Source organism: Gymnogyps californianus, chromosome 6 (assembly GCF_018139145.2).
Source record: "Gymnogyps californianus isolate 813 chromosome 6, ASM1813914v2, whole genome shotgun sequence".
Lineage (NCBI taxonomy): Eukaryota > Metazoa > Chordata > Aves > Accipitriformes > Cathartidae > Gymnogyps > Gymnogyps californianus.
In genome coordinates, this window is record NC_059476.1 from 3,230,567 (window position 1) to 3,248,609 (window position 18,043).

Below are 18,043 nucleotides of genomic sequence, written 5' to 3' on the forward strand. Positions count from 1 at the left end.
TACAAGCTGTGCTCAAAGGGAGTTTTATTGACCGTTAGATGAAACATATGGTTTAGCAAAAAAAAAAAAAAAAAAAAAGAAAAAGGTATTACTGCACAAAGATTTTTAGACGCCTGACTGGAATCTTCATGGCAAGACGAGTTTTGGCAAGAGACATCTATCTTTTCAGGTATAGTAATTTCAAACTTCTTTCTCCAAACAGTTAGTTTTTAACAAAATGAATACAGTTTTGTCCATTTTTTCTATTGCTATAAAACAGAACACGATAAATTGGTTTAATTGAATATCTATGAAAAATAATCACATTTAAACCTAGAATTTAGTTTGCAACAACCGAAACATAATGAATGGTTCAGATTCTCAAAATGGAGGGGAATAAACAAGCAAACCCCAAAAGTACTCTATTTTCTTTTTTTTTTTTTTTATTACCGCAAATTCATTGTCCGGGTTTTTCTCTCCTTTTCGAACAGGGCGTGAATACTCGAACCGCTGGACTTCATTCACCCTATAGAAACTGAAAAAAGGGAAAAGCACAATCAAAATCAAATACTCTCCATTTAGGAACTGCTGCTAAACTCCAATACTAGGAAAAAAGCTTATGCATAAATATAAAATACTTATGGGATCACTGTTTCCCAGTGGGCTGGATGGAATCTCTGCTAATATTAAGAATACCCATGAAATGTCCTCACAATTACTACCCTCCTTGGCTGTGTACAGATTTGTTATACGACAACAAGAACTAGTTTAAGTGTTACAAAGGAGACTGATAAAATTGCAAAACCAACCCAAACTCACCTCACGATTTGTTCTGACACTGGCCTGTGAAATTTAGACGGTAAATCCAGCTTTGGCTTTACAGTAAAGCACTGAATATCTGAAATCAGGGGTTAAGAACTGAAAAGCGAATTTCAATCACGCAGAACAGGCAGGCAGCTCAATGGGAATGCGAAGAAAGGACACAACAACAAAATTAATGTATTACACCCATAAAGGCAGAAGTGCAACAGTCTCCTGCTCGTGTTGACCATGAATCCTCGATCTGTGCGGCTGTAGGAGCCGCTGTACAACCTAAGGATACACTGCCCGGAGGAGTTTTTGATGTCATCGCCCGGTGGAGACGTTGTTTTCATTTTTTCTGCATTTGGAAACTGAGTCAATAACCTTGCTTCGAAGTCTTCGCGGCGTTCATACTCCTTTCCCCGGTAAATGAAGACTTTGTTCTGGAAACAAATTGAGAGGTGAAATCCTAATACTAGTATCCTCAGTAATGAATTGCGATCTCAGAAGCGTTGACTCCAATGCTGTTAAGTGAGAAATTTTACATTCCTCACACTATGATATAATCAATAGCTTACAGATGTTTTATGCCAATTCAATAAAGCACAAATGGATTCCTTACCTCCAATTCAGTACTGAGATCATCAAGCTCACGCTTAACTTTAGGCCTATGTATAAACCACACTAAATTCAACGGGATTCAAATACATGATTTCAAGGATCTATAAAATAGGTGCTCATTGAAAATGTATTAAGAAAAATTATGTCCTCTACCAAATCTATGTCCTCTACCAAATCCAAGATCTCCCTCTGTAATTCCTCTCATCCACCTTCCACAGCTAACGGTGGAATGGATGTAAATAAACAGAATTAGGCCTTTTATACATAAATGTTCATTAAAAGGCATTGAGGTGAGCAAGCAAGAGTAGCAGAGAAAAGTATAAACAGAAAATGAAGCCAATTTTAGGAAGAAGGCCCAAAGATACTGACTCTTTTAGAAAGACTGATACACCCTAGACGTCATATTAGTCTGTAAGATTTTTGCCATTGTACAGTTGTCTGCATACAGCATAACTTTTAAATTAAGTATATTGTATTTCTAAGTACTGGTTTCTTCTTTTAACAATAAAGAAAATTAAGATATATTTTATACAGTCCATTTATATACTGAAAAGCACATTAAATTCTAAAGAAAAATGTAAAAGACGACTTGCATATTTTTAACTGATCAAACCTATTAAAGTAAGTTTTGATATGAATGTAACACTTGCATCTGAATATGCTTAACCTCATTACCCATAATGAACGCTTGGTCAAAAAATTACACAGCACTTATTAGAAAAAGGGTGTTATGACTAGGGGTCGAAAACTGGAATAGTTTACATTTGCCCAGCTGGGTTCAGTTCTGTGATGGTGCCTTTGAAATGCACAGTAGATGAAAGAATACTCTCTATTTGGGGAAAAAAAAAAGAAAAAAGGGCAGATGCCTAAGAAGTGTATATATACCTGTAATTCATGTATACGTACCTGCAATTCACAGGAAAAATTGCAATAGAAGAAAAAGCTTGTATTGAGGATTTTCTCAATCAGTAAGGCACTTCATAGCCTATTTTTCAGTTTTTATCGCTCATTTATTACAAACTGACCAATCCACAAGGCTTTTGTAAAGCACGGTAAGTGTTTTCCTGCACTTACCAAAAAACCCATTCAGTTGTGAAGAGAAAAAGCAGTTCAATATTAATATATCAGATTAACACTATTCTGCATTGCATCCCTTTGACTACACAGTTTAACACAGCGCTTAACGGGGAAGTTGCGTTGTGCTCTCCATTTTTTGCATGTATACACATGGTTGAGTTAGAGGCTGAGACAGGCTAACCCACGGCTACCCCGCTCACTCGGTCAGGACAGCTTGCCGTGCCCGTTGTGATCCCAGGGCAACCCTTCTCCGGTGAGCAGCTCTGGATCACTGGATCTTCCTGATGTTTCTAGAAGGTAACGTGTGCTCTGTTGGGAGTGACTGTACATGTGACAAAATTTCACGACGACTGACAGCCACTATCCCCTTTGCAAAGTTATCAGTGACTTTATCGTACATTCAGCATTTTGAAGATTCCTGATATTCAAGTTTTCCCTATAAGAATATCATACCATATTAATTTAATCATTTTCTAGAGAAATGGGTTGGTCAATGTTAACAGTGACTCCTTCTTACTGGATAGTAAATATTTTTTGCCTCGTAAAACTTAATGTAAGAAATTATTAATAAACATTTTACAAAAATCTTATTAAAGCTTTTTTACTGAATGTACCACAAACATTTTTTGCTGTTTGACACCTGGTAAAAGCTGTTGCATGTACATTACTCTACATGTATTTCAAACAGCACAACAATTCTTAGTTTTTCCGCATCGCATCTCTTTAGAGTTGGTCTCTGGATACACGCGGTAGCTTGCACATCACCATGCCTTCGCGTCTGCTACTAACATACGGCTTTGCCAGTTTGCAGAACTGCATTTCACAACCTTTGGGGCAGCTCTGGGTACCGATGATCCTGAGTCTCAGAGTCTCTTTGGCATGAGTTACCCAGCCATGACGTGGAGACCAAGCAGTGGGCTAACAAAATACACTCTTAGCCTGGCAGGAGCTGCCTGGGGTCAGCTTTATTCCTTTCAGCTGCGAAAAACTGGTAATTTGTTGCACTTCTCAGGAGGTATAAATGGTACAAGTACGCCTGTAGTACAGCATCCCAGGGTGTATCAAAAGCCACATGCATTTGCTGCTTCTTGGCATGATTCAAGAATTTCAGTTTCTTCACACGAGCTTTACTTAGTTGGTGTAAAAGGAGGCTTTTTCCAAATGAACACCTGATTAAGTAAAAGTTTTATTTCTTGGGATTTTTTAAAGCCTTTCCCTACTTCATTTTAATACACCATGAAAGATCAGCCGACCACAAGTAACCTGACAAAACCAGCTTTATCAGCACCCACTGGATTCATCCAGTGAGCTGGGCTTCAGCATAGGCTTGGGCTTGCTCCTGGTATATATTATGGCATAATCTGAGAGTTAACATGGAATTTCTCAGTTATAAACAGGAATTCATCTCCTAAATGAGTATTTCCAGGAGGAAACCTACCACCAGCCCCTGGCCTGAGACTAAATCTCTCTGAGTCTCCCAGACTCAGAGAATAATCTGAGAATAATAGTAATAATTTTATTCTTCTGTCTCTTGAACTGCCTTAATCTGCTGTAACTCTTCCACAGGGAGAGAGCCTCTTTCCAAACTGAAAATCCTCAGCTCTTAAGACAGATACGAGCAGCACAGGAGTTAAATAGCTAACGTGTTATTTCCATGTAACCGACTGCCAAGTGCCAGAGTCCAGAGAATCATGATACAGATGGAATTCAGATGTGTTATATCCCCACCCTTCTTTAGGCACTAATTCAACTCCATAACAATCCTGGTATCAGTGGAAAAAATCTAAAATGTTACCAGACTGACATTACTGGCATCAACCAAGTGACATACGTTTTAAATTGACACATGACTCAGGAAAATCAATGATAAAAGATTGCTTTTAAAGGTATCGCATACATCTCTGATATTCAACTTCAGTTTAGTGACTATGCTGGAAAGGACACTCACATGAAAACATGGTCACATACAAAAGGCTTCTCTACCACATACATATACACACACACCTGTCAGGCAAAAATGTCACCATTTCAGACGGTGCTGGTTATTACCCTGATTTATGGATTGGGTGGTGTACCTTCATTTCTAGTGATTCCCTGCAGAAATATAAAGTATCGGATATGGTTGAAGAAAAAGCTTCTCTACTAAAATTCAAGTATTCCGTATTAGAAACTGGAAAGGAAAAACCAACGTTTGTTTTATACACCTAAAAAACAGCCATCAATGTCAGCTAGATTGTAAATAACACACTTACATACAACAATGTACTTTCTCCACAACCAAGGGAAACTTCCAAAGCAAGAAACCTTGCTATCATCTGTGAAAAAAGGTGGACACTTACCCTTATGAATGTCGGAAATCCCTGGCCATAGTATCCAACAGCAAAATAGTCTGGTTTTGGTCTTATCACTTTCACAATGTTTTCATAGAACTGGGCTTGCTTTCTCTGCAAAATAAATAGGAGGAATTTTAATGACCTAAACTTTACAGAGATTCCTTATACTTAAGATCTAGATCTCTTTTACATGTATCTCTAAGTTAAAGATGTACATGTTTCATTTGCCCCTTTTTCTTCACCTTTCTATCAGATATATGCTAATATTTTGAAATACTAGATTCTGTAGCCATTATTTTTATGCTCATCTTGGTGAACCTCACTGTTCCATATCCAGTATCTCAACTTTGATGAAGGTCAAGAATTTGCAAGGCAGCCTGAATTCCCAGTTGCGACACTGGATGCCGAAACACTGCAACGATGAAGCACATACCGCTAAAGCCAGCTCATCTTGACGGTGCTGACTTCTCAGTTTTTGGCTGTTACATTTCATTACATTTTTCTACTACTTCTTTTCCATATTTACAACTATTTATTTGCTTATGGAAAGCATGCACTTGAGAATTGCAGAAAAATGTAACTTTTGGAATAAATACACGCATGTCAGACACCATTTGTTTTTGAAGTGGAATCCTTCTTTATCTCAAATGATGAAATAATAACAAATGTGCAGCTTCAGACGATCTGTTCATTAACTTATTTTTAGTCTATTACTTTCTGTAAGAGAATGAATTCTGATTTGGGGGGAGGTTTATTACTGCTCCCATATGACAGATAACAATAAATGGCAAGAAGACTACAACAACCCAGATCTGCCATATTTTTCTCAGTTCACCTGTAGCAAAACTATTTTGTCATTTGTGAATTGTCTTAGAGTCTAATATTTAATATTGCTTGAATAAAAGAGACAACAGGGAGAAAAGAAAGAAACAAGAAACTTTTAAATTTTATTGTGGGGGGAAAAAAAGAAGAGTTAGCATGCTAGTGCTATTCAGCAGCAGCAATAAGAAAAGCCGATGGGGAATGTGAGACCTGACTCACACAGGAGCGTGAATTTGGATCTTTGCTTTGTTAGGGATGATTGTCCAATGCACGCCGGTACTAACTTTTGTGATCTCTCTCTCAATTTCTCCTGTCTGATCAATAAGGAGCAAATAAACTGCTGTGAGAATTGGAAGTTCTGGGTCTCCCCTATTAGAAGAGGGAGAAACCCCATTTCCATACACAGATGAACTACACCTGGTTTATACCACTGCCTGGAACTCTCACTTAATGTAAACAATGACGTATTTACTGTGCAAGAGAAATGGTGAAAAATATGTAACTCAGTATTATTGGCCATCAGCTACAATGTATAAAGTGCAAATTCAGACTTCTCCTCCAAAATGGATACAGCATGATAAGTAAAGAGTGGTTGCCTCTGTGACAAAGCTGTTCATGTTCCCATGTGCAAGCATAAAGGAGATGAAAATTAAAAATGAGGGACTCGGAGAGTAGTTACCCACTGGTGAATAATCATATCTGACACATGAAAATCATTTGTAGCTGAGGAACAATCTCTACCACATTCCTTTTATATTGAAATGAAGAATATTCTGTATTGAATGCAGTCCTACTGACAGCGGCGTGGGCAGCGGGCCAAGGAAGACTCTTCTGGCATACCATAGCACCTGAGAAATGCTATATGTATACATCCCTTACCTCCTGCAGCACAAAGCAACGTGAAACCAGGCTCCAGATTTATTAGGCAAATCAATACAACCAGTCTGTCACTAAAACCAGTTAAAATGCCACAAAAGGTGGACCATCAAAAAGGGATATAAATTCAGCTCTAGAGAGCTGGAGGACAGAACATGGACAAAAAAAGAAGAACACGTAAAGGAGTGAAGAAACCAAAAATTGAGAGGATTGGTATTTATTTTTATTCTTTCCTCCCCAAGAAAGAAGATTCTGGGGAGATCGGGATGGAGATGCTTCTGGGGAGACGGCTCCTAGCCATCCTCAAACTGAGCGTCGGTGTCAGCCGAGAAAGAGGGTGCAATGACACCGTATTAATGCCCAGCTCAGAGAGACTGGGATAAAGCAGATAAACAATTCAAAGAAATTCAGGACTCTAGTGAGTGCGAAGGTAAAATGTATCAAAAACCTGAAAGTCAAGAATTTTCAGAACCAAACTGGAATCATGTCCCATCTCCTGTGAAAATGGTCGAGAAGTTAGGGGGGACAGTGACAGCTGCCATTTATCTCTTTGGAGAAGAGCAGGAGAAAAAAAATGGTGCAGGCATAATGAATGGGTAACGTCAAGGCAAAAATAACTGACTTTAGACATGAATGCTTGGGGATTATTCATACCTAAAAAAAGAAACGTGAATATGGAAAGACACTTGAGAGAGAATGGGGATTTTTTCATGTTCCCATTTATATTTAAATTCCAAATTTTCTTTTATATCCCAAATAAATCAGCTTAACATTACCGAAATACTTTTCTTTCAGCTAAAAAAAAAAAAAAAAAAAAAAAATTCAGTCTTTTTCAGGCACTCCAGTGGTAGCCAGTTAATCAACATTTGTCCAACAAAGCCAAAGTGGGCATCTATTTCTGCATTTTACTGTCATAAGAGAGATTTTCAACAGAATTTTAAAAGCTTAGAAAATAAATTCTGAAAAAATTGTTGCAGTGTCTATGTCATTAAAAAAACCTACCAGCAGTTCACTGAGTTGTTCATAATCAAACATTTCATTTTCATACTGTTCTGCAAGTTCTTTACCCAAGGCAATGGCCTCTTCCCACATCTGTTGAAAAAAAAAAAAAATCACAAAACAACAACAAAAAACCTGAATTACGTACCTTGGTTAAACAACAACATTGGAATAAAATAAATCTTAATAAAACACAACAAAACGCATTGTGTCACATGCTTGAAAACACTGTGCTTCCGATGTGCCAAATAGCTGTGGCAGCATCACCCACATGTCTCTATTTGATGCAAATCAAGTAAAATGATCAAATTACTTCAGAAATAAAATGATTCCTGCTAGCCCAACTAGATATCCAATAATGTGTAAACACGGCCTGCCCACAAAGAAACCCAGAACCTAGGACTTTGGATAAATGCTGTTGATTGATTATAGTTCATAATCACCTCTCTCTCCCTCTAATATCTATAATCTATATTAGACAGGACAGGCAATTTGCAGATATTGCTTTGAACAAATAGTTATTATATTTCCATTGGTTCTTTTTCCTCTCTTGTTCTTCAACCATGAAATTCAGTAGCCGTCTCAACTGACCCAAAGAAATTTAACAATATCCTTCAGCTCTTCAGAAGCCAACAATCTTAATGAGGAGCAGCAAGAATGTTTTTAAATGTGTATTTTTCATTTTTTTCTGTTCTAAATATAAAGAACCACTCAAACCCAAAAAGATGCTTAAATTAGCACACCGGGCTACCTAAGATCAAACTTGATGATCTGCCTCTGCTGCTGAAATTTGGCTGGCACTGCTGACCTCACTTTATTACAAAAATGAGATTTGGAATTGATTTATAAATCCATTTGGTTCGTATTACCCTTCATCTTAAATTTAAATCCCCTGTCCACACCACCTAATTCTCCTCTCAGCATCAGGCCACATGTTCCTTGCCCCGGTGAAATACCGCGACGGCTGCAGCTGCAAAGAGCAGTCGGATGAAGGAGGGCTGAGGAACTGGGCTGAACGCATGTTTCCCCATCGCTTCCCGAAGACATCCAACTTTGGGAACAAAGAGTTTGAGATGAAGCACCACAGCCTCCAAAGATGGTGGGAGCTGGATGCTGGGGAGAGAGAAGGGGAACGGTGCTCCTGGGGAAACCTTCATGCACACAACCGATTCCTGCATCCATCCCCGTACAGATCCCCCAATCCCATCCGCTTTAAAGCACTGCGTAAATAAGAAATATTTTACCCACCAAGACCCCCTGAAAACCAAAAACCCACCAAAACACACAAACGAAATCCCACCACTCAAAGCCCCAAATCAATGTTGGATGAATTTTATTTGTCTTTTGATCTGCAAGTTGAAATCACATTTCTTAGTATATCAGGAAAACTTGGAAAAAAATGACTTTTAGGAAAATTCCTACTTCTAGATGCTGATTTAAAAATAAGAGTAAAACATTAAGGGTTCATACAACTATCAGTATGACCGAGACTGCTGCCAGCACTGGCCGAGGAGTCAGGCAGAGCACAGCTACCTGTGATTTAGTGGCACAAACACCAGACTGGGACAGTCCTGGGATAGTTCTGGCAGACTCAGAGGGAAGGGATGGAAAGCAGCAGCCTGAAGAGGCAGGGAGCTGCTGATGGTGGAGGAGATGAGGAGCTGCAAAAGGAAAAATAGTTACGGGAGATAGCAGGGAGAAAGGACAGAGATTTATGCTCTCGAAGTAAGGGAGCGAAGTAAAGAGAAAATATGGGCCAGAAACTACACTGGTACGGCTGAGTGAGGGAAAAGGAGCTTTTGAGTCCTAAAGAAAACAAATGGACAGATGCTTGGGCAAACAGACACTGAGTGGTGACCTAATTTAAGACAGAAAGCTGTCGGATGCTCACGAGGTGTAGAGCCTGGTACCTACATTACCCCTTCCTTACGGCTCCACATGATGTTCGACCCCTTCTCTTGATTTTTCTCATTTCTACAACAAGGTTCATAACATTATTTATTTAGGGAAGAGGACTGGAATGAGCATGAGTTACCTCATGTTTGTAAAGTGCCTTGAAGATGAAAAACGTATCAGAACGACTAATTACAATCACCTTAATGAAGGATCACGTCTGCAGGAAATCACAAGGTAGATTGTACACTCTGCAATGCAATTTTTGCAAATTGAAGGATCTGAATGTTTCTATCCATATTATGTATCTAATCTAGAATGATGATACAGAGCATATTTTTATTTCTAAACAAAAATTAACCTGAGTTTAATAGTAAAGGCACATTGCAGAAAATGGAGTACATTTTCACATACTCGGCTGAGTTAATTTTGACTCAGAAGAGCAATACACTACCAATTTATAGAAACTAAACTAATATTCAGTTGTTTGGTAAGCCAGCAAGTGAAACCTTTCAAAATCACTTAACCTTTCTTCATTTTGACTGCCGTTTTCTTTTTAACTTCAGTCATCCATAACTTCTGCACATTGTCATTTCAAAGAAAATGGCTTTACCATAATATTCCTTGTCCTGGTTCTCTGTGTGTTCCAGATTTAACCAGTCCCTCTCCAAAACCAAAGCGCTTCCACTCTCTTTTCCGTTGTGAAAATATTTATAGATGATCTCAGGCAAACAGCTTTGGAGCTGAACGAGACTGGAAATAAATGGAAGTCTAAATAATTTTACATTTGCATCGACACTGTAAACAAACTCATTCAGTTCTTCCACTGAATCCCAGATAAGCACAGACATCGTGACGTGTTTCCAAAGCACGTCTGGCAACTCAAAGCACCGGCTCGCTGCTAAGGCTGTATGCCATTTAACGCTCACTAATTGCACCCGATCACCAACAGGCAGGGGATTGTGGATTAGCGGCAGGAGAGAGGAGGGGAGAAGGGGAGCCAACGGAGCTGAAACGCCGTGTTGGTATTGCTCAGCATGAGTGCCATCGCGACTTTGCAGTCCCCGGGTCACACCACAGCAAGCCCGTCCTGGACTGTCATCTATACTGCTGCAATGCCCTGGAGCCCATCAAAACTTCAAGAAAGACATGGACCTGTTGGAGCGGGTCCAGAGGAGGGCCATGAAGATGATCAGGGGGCTGGAGCACCTCTCCTATGAGGACAGGCTGAGAGAGTTGGGGTTATTCAGCCCGGAGAAGAGAAGGCTCCAGGGAGACCTTATAGCGGCCTTTCAATACTTAAAGGGGGCTTATAAGAAAGATGGGGACAAAGTTTTTAGTAGGGCCTGTTGTGATAGGACAAGAGGTAATGGTTTTAAACTAAAAGAGGGTAGATTCAGACTAGATAGAAGGAAGAAATTTTTTACCATGAGGGTGGTGAGGCACTGGCACAGGTTGCGCAAAGAGGTGGGAGATGCTCTGTCCCTGGAAACATTCAAGGTCAGGTTGGACGGGGCTCTGAGCAGCCTGATCTCCTTGGAGATGTCCTTGCCCATGGCAAGGGGGTTGGACTAGATGGCCTTTAAAGGTCCCTTCCAACCCAAACCATTCTGTGATTCTATGATTCTAAAACCAGACCTGCGCTGTCGAAGGCACTGCGTACACATCAATGCCTATAGGTAGCACAGCACTGCCACCAGTTAAATGATGACCTCAGCAGAATTAAATCTTGTTTGTGATTTTTCTTCCCTCTTCCCATCCTTGTCAGTCGAGACTGTAAACACGCCGGAGCGGAGGCTGTGTTTTCATCGTGCCTCCCCCAGTCCGATCAAACCCTTTAGATGTTACTGAACATAAATATTAATAATGAATTTTATAAATGTTTCAGAGCCTAAAAAACGAATCCTCAAATTAAATACGATATAGCTTTAGTTCGTCTCCAATATACATGCAGTAATTGCACAATCCTAGCATTCTTCCACATAACCATTCCCCTATCTATACGTGGAGATGAACAGGAAAAAACTAGATATTATGAACCACATTCGTTTCTGGCTTAAACTACTGGAATGACTTTAAAAATTCTTTAAAAGTTAGTTTACAAGTTATACTGCTCATATTTTGTCACATTATTTTTAATGGAACACTTTCAGATATAGAGGAGAGATAAAACTACTCTTTTTCTATCATACTGCAAATACACGATCAAAGTGCCTCCCCATGGGAAAAGATTCTTCCATTTTTGTCAGTCTCTAACCTGGCCCCTCTCCAGCCAAGGGATCTGTCTTAGAGCAAAGCCCCTACTTTTTGTTGCTACTACCTCTTAAAAACCCCACTCCGCTCCAACATCTCTATTTTGAAATCCAATCGTCTGGTTCAATCCTCCAAAGGAACAACGAGAAGTTGTATTATAAAACTCAATTTGTAAAATGTCGAGTGCCCTCAACTCCAGAGGTCCATGAGTCCGTTAACCACCCGGCTTTTCCCTCAGCCGTTTGGGCAGCTGGACCACACCACCTGCAACATCGCTGAAAACAAAACCAAAGCCGGTAACTTTTCCAACATCGTAACAGAAGCAGGAACCGTGTGTTCAAAATCCCCTGCACAACCCTCCAAATAATTTCTCTGTTTACTACAGAGCAAATTTATTCAGGTGAGGACAGCACGGCTGTGGCAAAGGATCCTGATAAATGAAATCTATATTCTTGAAGGTCAATAATTCCCAATCTGCTGCCTTGCAGATTTCCTGCCTTGGAAGGTTTCCCAGGTTTGCCCAGGACATGGCAGGTCTTCTGGAGGAATGAGCCGTACGGGGAGCTACTACACAGGATTTGTACGATGTACAACTCATTAACGCAAGAAACAATTTATCTGGAGAGTGTACCAGAGAGAGAGGTTGGCGATAGTGGAAGGAAAATGCTTCTTTTATACTGAAGGCGTACGAAAAATGTCTACAGCCTAAATTTAGTTGTGCAGACACGAGCTGCAAATTGTTATGGGAAAGAGTTTGAGGATGCAGGAGGAGATCTTTTTAGGGAAAACCTAGCAATTTAATTTATTTTTGAAGCTGGATTGCTTGTCGCCCAGAAAGAACTGCACCATCCGATTTAGTTTTTGAGGTTCTTTAATAGCAGCAAAGGAGGATCTTAGGATATTTCTTAGCTCCTGCTGAGTTAACGGTCAGTAAAAATGAAATAGTCTAGGATAAGAATATTATTGTGCGGTATTCTGATGTATGAGGTACATTCCAAGCTGTTTAAATTTCAGATAGTGTTAATTAACCACCATGTAAGCTTAATATTTTAAATAAAATGTTAAACCACAGTATTTCTCTATTGCTAGTACTGCATTCAAGATGTGTAAGATATAGCGATGGTGGGAAACCCTTTAAAACAACTTGCTATATTCATTTGGAACATGGTCAAACACTATATTCTTCCTCTCTGAAGACTGTCTCTGTCCTTCACAGCTCTCAGGACAGGCTTACGAGCTGACGTGGGATACGAGCTGGACGTGAGCCTCACACTGATTTTTGGCAGACAGGTGAATTTCACCACTATCTTGTTAGATGGAAGACAAAGCCTTTTGATGCCATCCCATGAGCCGGAAAAAAAGACATTTTAAGCCAAAGCATGGCATTTACTGTGTAGTTTCAAATATTCTGTGTTTTGTGGCTCCAGTAAAACAGTACAAGCTTTGGGGGGGGGGGGGGGGGGGGGGCTGGAGGGAGAGGAGAGAGGAAGGGAGGGGGAGAGGAAATAAATGAGCAGTGTGCATTTATTTACTTTTTTCTCCCCGGGACCAACGCTTTCAATTTATGAAGGAGCAGTGGAAAACATGTACTGATTTATAGACTGCGGCATCCACTGGCAAACTTGAAACACGTTGCTGTTTGTACATTTTACCGTGCAGGCAGACGAACGCTGCTGCTTCCTTTACGGCTCCAGAGACCACACAAGCCTGTTTAAAAATAATATCTTATCTTTGCCAATGACACCGAGTATTTCTTGGCTTCAGTAGTTCATTAGCATTGACTAACATCAACTGTTCCACATGGGCAAAATTCTACCCCCTTCCCTCGTCACTTTATTACTGCCACTATTTTTCCTTCTCGTCCTGAGATACTCTAATCTACCAATTTTCAGTGAAGGCCCTGGATTAAGGGCTTTGTTGAAAATTACAAAGCTTCAGCAAAACACAGAAAGAGCAAACACTTCAGAGCAGTTCAGAGGATAGGCTGGACTGCCATGATAAGCGTGAGGATAAGGCTTTTAAGGGCAAAAGCCAAGAGAGATGGAGATGAGACTGGAAAGTGCAACGCAGTGAAGAATAATAATCTAGGAGAGAAAACCATGCGTATACTAGGGGAACTTGGAAGTAACAACATTTCATTTTGGAAACAAGGAGCTTAGAAGAGTAACGAAAAGTATCACTAATAAGGAATCAAATCCATAAAGTAGAAGAACAGCAAATGCAGAAGTTGTATCTGAAAATGCTAATTCACTAAAGGTGAAGGGTGTACTTCAGCTTTACAGAAGATTGGTTTAAGGACCAAAAGTCAAATTTAAGTAAAAAAGCAAGCTTCTTAAGAATAATATATTAAAAAATAGAAATAAAAATGAAGAATCTGAAATGGATCTCAAACTACAAATAACAGGGATATTCATGGTGAAGGCTAGTATTTTGTTCTCAGCCAAAATGAGATGCCCACAATTCTGCTTTCAGTGCAAGTCCACACTCCGTATTATTAAATTACTGAGAGGTCCAATCCATTCCAGTCTGTGTATGGAGAACTATACCTTCCTCTAAATTCATCTCACCATGAATGCTAATATTTAGGGAATATGTCTCGTGGTTGGTCTTCACTTGAAAAGTGCACTGTGTGTTCCCCCTGGGAAATCATTCCACTAACAGAAAGGGATCATGATTTTTGAGAGGCTGAACTGCACCATCCTTTAAAAGAAAAAAAGCCAGTGTTTTAAAATGAAGTGTGATCTTCTAGGAAATCCCTCTGCTCCATTTCTTCTACATAATGTTTCTAACCACGTCTACCTCCCCTCTCAAGTCCACCGCTTCCCACCAGGCAGCTTGGAGTGGAAGAGGCACAGTCTCACAACAACTTTAAAACAAAAATCCTGAGCTTCTGTAAAAGCCTGGAAGTAGCTCTACAGCTGTCCAGGGTAAAGTAACCTTCTTCTGACATCTCTTGTTAACTTTATGGGAAGAGAAAGCAAAGTTGTGGGATCAAGCCGGAGTGAATTGCCAGGCGGAGACACAGCTGGGCGATTACAGTAGAAAAAAAGGCAAACTGGTTAGTGTATCGGTAGAGTCTTCTAAAAATGCACAGCAAATACTATTTCAGATGTGTTAGTGATCATGGAATGGCATAGTTAAATTAGCTGCTGGACTACATTTGCAAACTGCATAGGTAAATGTAAGAAGTTGATTTAACCTAATGTCAGAACATCCCAAATGAGAGGATTACCTTAATTCTACCACGGAAACCTCAACTTTGAGCTTCCTGACATTTGAAAATTCATGTAAGATGTTCATATTCTCAGTGTATATTGATTTTTTTTCTTCCTTTTCATTGAACAATACAAAAAGTTATCACCAACTTGAGTGACTAGAAAATGAGAGAAGAAATATCTGTAACTAGGAAAGAGTGCTTTGAAAATGAATCATCTCCTCACATGCACAAAAAAATCACGGAGTCCTATGACTTGAGTTATGCAAAGGAATAGGAATAAGTAATCTCAGTGGTCCCTTCGATATCATTGTTCACCAAAAATTTGTAGAATAATGAAGATTCAGTTGTTTAATCTAACTATGAGGGAAAAGGAAAACACAGCATTTTCAGTGCTATTACTTTTGAAAGCAGGCAGAGCCTTCTCTCATTTTGAGTCGTAAAATCTGAAAAAATTAAGAATGGTTATTCAGTCTAACACTGGTCTCTCAAGCGTGGATGCCGTGCTGTGTAACGTGGCACAGGCTGAAAAGTAAGCAGCAGGTATTTTGCCTGCTGTTGATGTAAACAGCTCATTAGCACTATCAGCAGAAATGGGTGGGTACAACTTTAAGACAGGCTGTTTTCAATATAGATGTAAAGGACGCTGCAGCTTCTAATTTACGGCTAAAATGCATTGGCCTGGTGCTCAGAAGAACAATTCCCACCACCTGTATACCAGCACCATAAAAGACTAACTCTGAAGCCATAAAGACGTAAAACAACAAAATAAAAACATGCGACTTCTGGCTTTTCCTTTCCAGAGAGGAATGCAATATTAAAATATACTTTTAAATCAGCTATGACCCTAATTCTAACAAGGTTCTCCCTACCGGTTGTTAAAGGGTTAGTAAAAGCTTTTTGGGCAGCCGAAGCGTGCTGTGGAAACCAATGCTATCCACTGCATAAGCACCAAGGCACCTACACAAGCCCCAGCCCCACGCAGCTGGTTTGGGTAGCCCGGCTCTATCACCGTCTAGAAATACCATTTTTTTAGCATCATTTATTAACAACTTCTAAATATTGCATTAAGATAAGGTATAAAATTTGACCTTTTAAGCAAAGTTTCTATCAAAATACTAATCTGATTCTGCTAAAAACTTACTTGGAAAACATAAGCTGGTTGGATAATATTCTAGTTCTACCAGAAAATGACATTTCTGTTCGCGCTATGTTTATGCAACAAAGCTTGCTTTTAAAACCCAAGTTTACGTTTCTGAAATATTCGGACAAAGAGATCTCCACTTCTATATTTAAGCATTTTGTGCATGAAATGTCCAAACACTGACACATCCCTACATCTCCCTGTCTACCAAGTTAAACCCCTTCATCTCTGTGAACAGGTAACACCAGTGCTCTCCCCTTCCTACCATGCAATGCCAAATGCAAATTCACCTTGCAATAAAAGATGCAATTGCAATGAAATACTCTCATCTGAGAATAAAACACGAGAAAAAACAAGGGTAGCTGAAGGACTGCATTAGCTATTGTAATTGCCAGAAAAAGTAAGTCCTCCAAATTACATGCATCACTTTTTTATTTTCTCCGTGGCATCATAGGCACATATATTTACCCTTAACACAGCAGTTATAAATGTACCATTGATTTCTTTTTACTTTTTTTTTTAGTATCATTATCTTTAAGTGCTAGCTGGTGGACTGTTTACATAAAGCACTCCAAATAACTATAACAAGTTTAAAGCTCCCTGAAGGTCACCTGATGCAAGCCATGTTTACTATTCAACTTATAAGTTAGAGAGAAAGGCAATGAAACATATTTGGACTTTTTTCTTCCCTTTTTACCTTGCCCTTGTCAAAGTAATGGATAATTTCTTGATATAGTTGATCTTTCAACTGTCCTTGAGTAGCAGCCTGGTATCCATCTCGCTGGGTAAGATGTGCTGCACATGCTTCTTCTGACCACTAAATCATACAAGAAAGAGGGAAAAAGTGAAAGCAAACCAAAAGTTATGAAATATGTCGGTAAAATTATGCTAAATAAAATACACATTTTTTATTTAAAGAAGTGGTACCACAGCTAATGCACTAACAAAGATTTTTTTTTTTGCAGTTCTGTACTTTGATTCCTTGGGCCCAAGGACCATTTATTTGAATGCTGTAATTGGAGGCCAATTACATATATCAGCTGGAAGGAAGCTTCTTGAGGTAGCTTCCTCCCCTCAGCGAGTTTGATGAGACTGGCCTTGGCCTGCTGAAGGGTACAACCCGCTGGATGCGTAATGAACACTTGCAGGTTTACGTTGAGAGAAGCCCCGAAGCCAAGATACAGCTATACAAATGGAAAGGACTGCAGGCACAGAAATTAAATGGCTAAAATTCACAGAGACCATTTGGAGGCACGGAAAAGCACAACTAACTTTATACAGCCTGTCTGCAATTAGTAGCTCTTGCTCTTCCAGCAAATGCCTAATGGATGAGGAGCAAGGCACAGATATTAAATGAATTTCCTCCTAGACCTGAGAGGACCAAGCAATTCCCTATAGCCTTCTCCCTTGCACCTGCATATTCCGGTGTCCAGTAAGGGACAGATGCAACTGAAACCTCTGGACTCCAGTATTCATATCACCTCTTCTTCATCTCCCTTCACTCTTCCCACTAATATTCCCTATGACCTACCTGGGGATGAGACAATACTGGAGACTATTCCCTAGACATGATACTAATACTGTAGCCTACCCTTCCATAGCTGCCTATTTTCATGAGGCTAGCAGGAAATTAATACCTCAGAGACTCACAAACCTCTATCAAATCAAATCAAATCAAATCACAAACCTCCATTAAATCAAATGAAACTTCTCATATATCAAAAAAGAGACAGGGACAGGTGCTCCAATAGGACTTGTTGCCTTAAGAAAGCAAGCTCAAAAAAATAAATTAATTAAAGAACTGTTCACTTTCTTCTCTGAAAATCAAAGTTACTAAAGGCAGAGGACTGCCCACTGAAATAAAATGGTGTAACTTTAGGAAAAGAAGAAAAGATCATGCAGAGATCAGCAACTCACAGATTTATTCACAGAATTACTGTTACATCATCCAGTTTTACCTCCTATATCTTATTAAATTTCACCCAATTACTTCTTAATTTGGCCAAAATGCTCATGTTTGGCTAAAGCAGA

The 18,043-nt window shown here is 39.5% G+C and overlaps 1 protein-coding gene across 2 annotated transcripts in view; it reads right to left on the bottom strand.

Annotated features, from left to right (window-relative positions):
- Positions 1–18,043, bottom strand: part of DOCK1 (dedicator of cytokinesis 1) — a 318,400-nt gene that overhangs the window by 41,195 nt on the left and 259,162 nt on the right. For both annotated transcript variants that reach the window (XM_050899443.1, XM_050899442.1), the window contains exons 38-43: positions 16,710–16,829; positions 7,512–7,601; positions 4,818–4,922; positions 1,082–1,223; positions 799–877; positions 430–514 (exon numbers count right to left, since the gene is read on the bottom strand). In XM_050899443.1, coding sequence (XP_050755400.1) covers positions 430–514; positions 799–877; positions 1,082–1,223; positions 4,818–4,922; positions 7,512–7,601; positions 16,710–16,829 — 621 coding nt within the window. The remainder of the gene's footprint in view (positions 1–429; positions 515–798; positions 878–1,081; positions 1,224–4,817; positions 4,923–7,511; positions 7,602–16,709; positions 16,830–18,043) is intronic.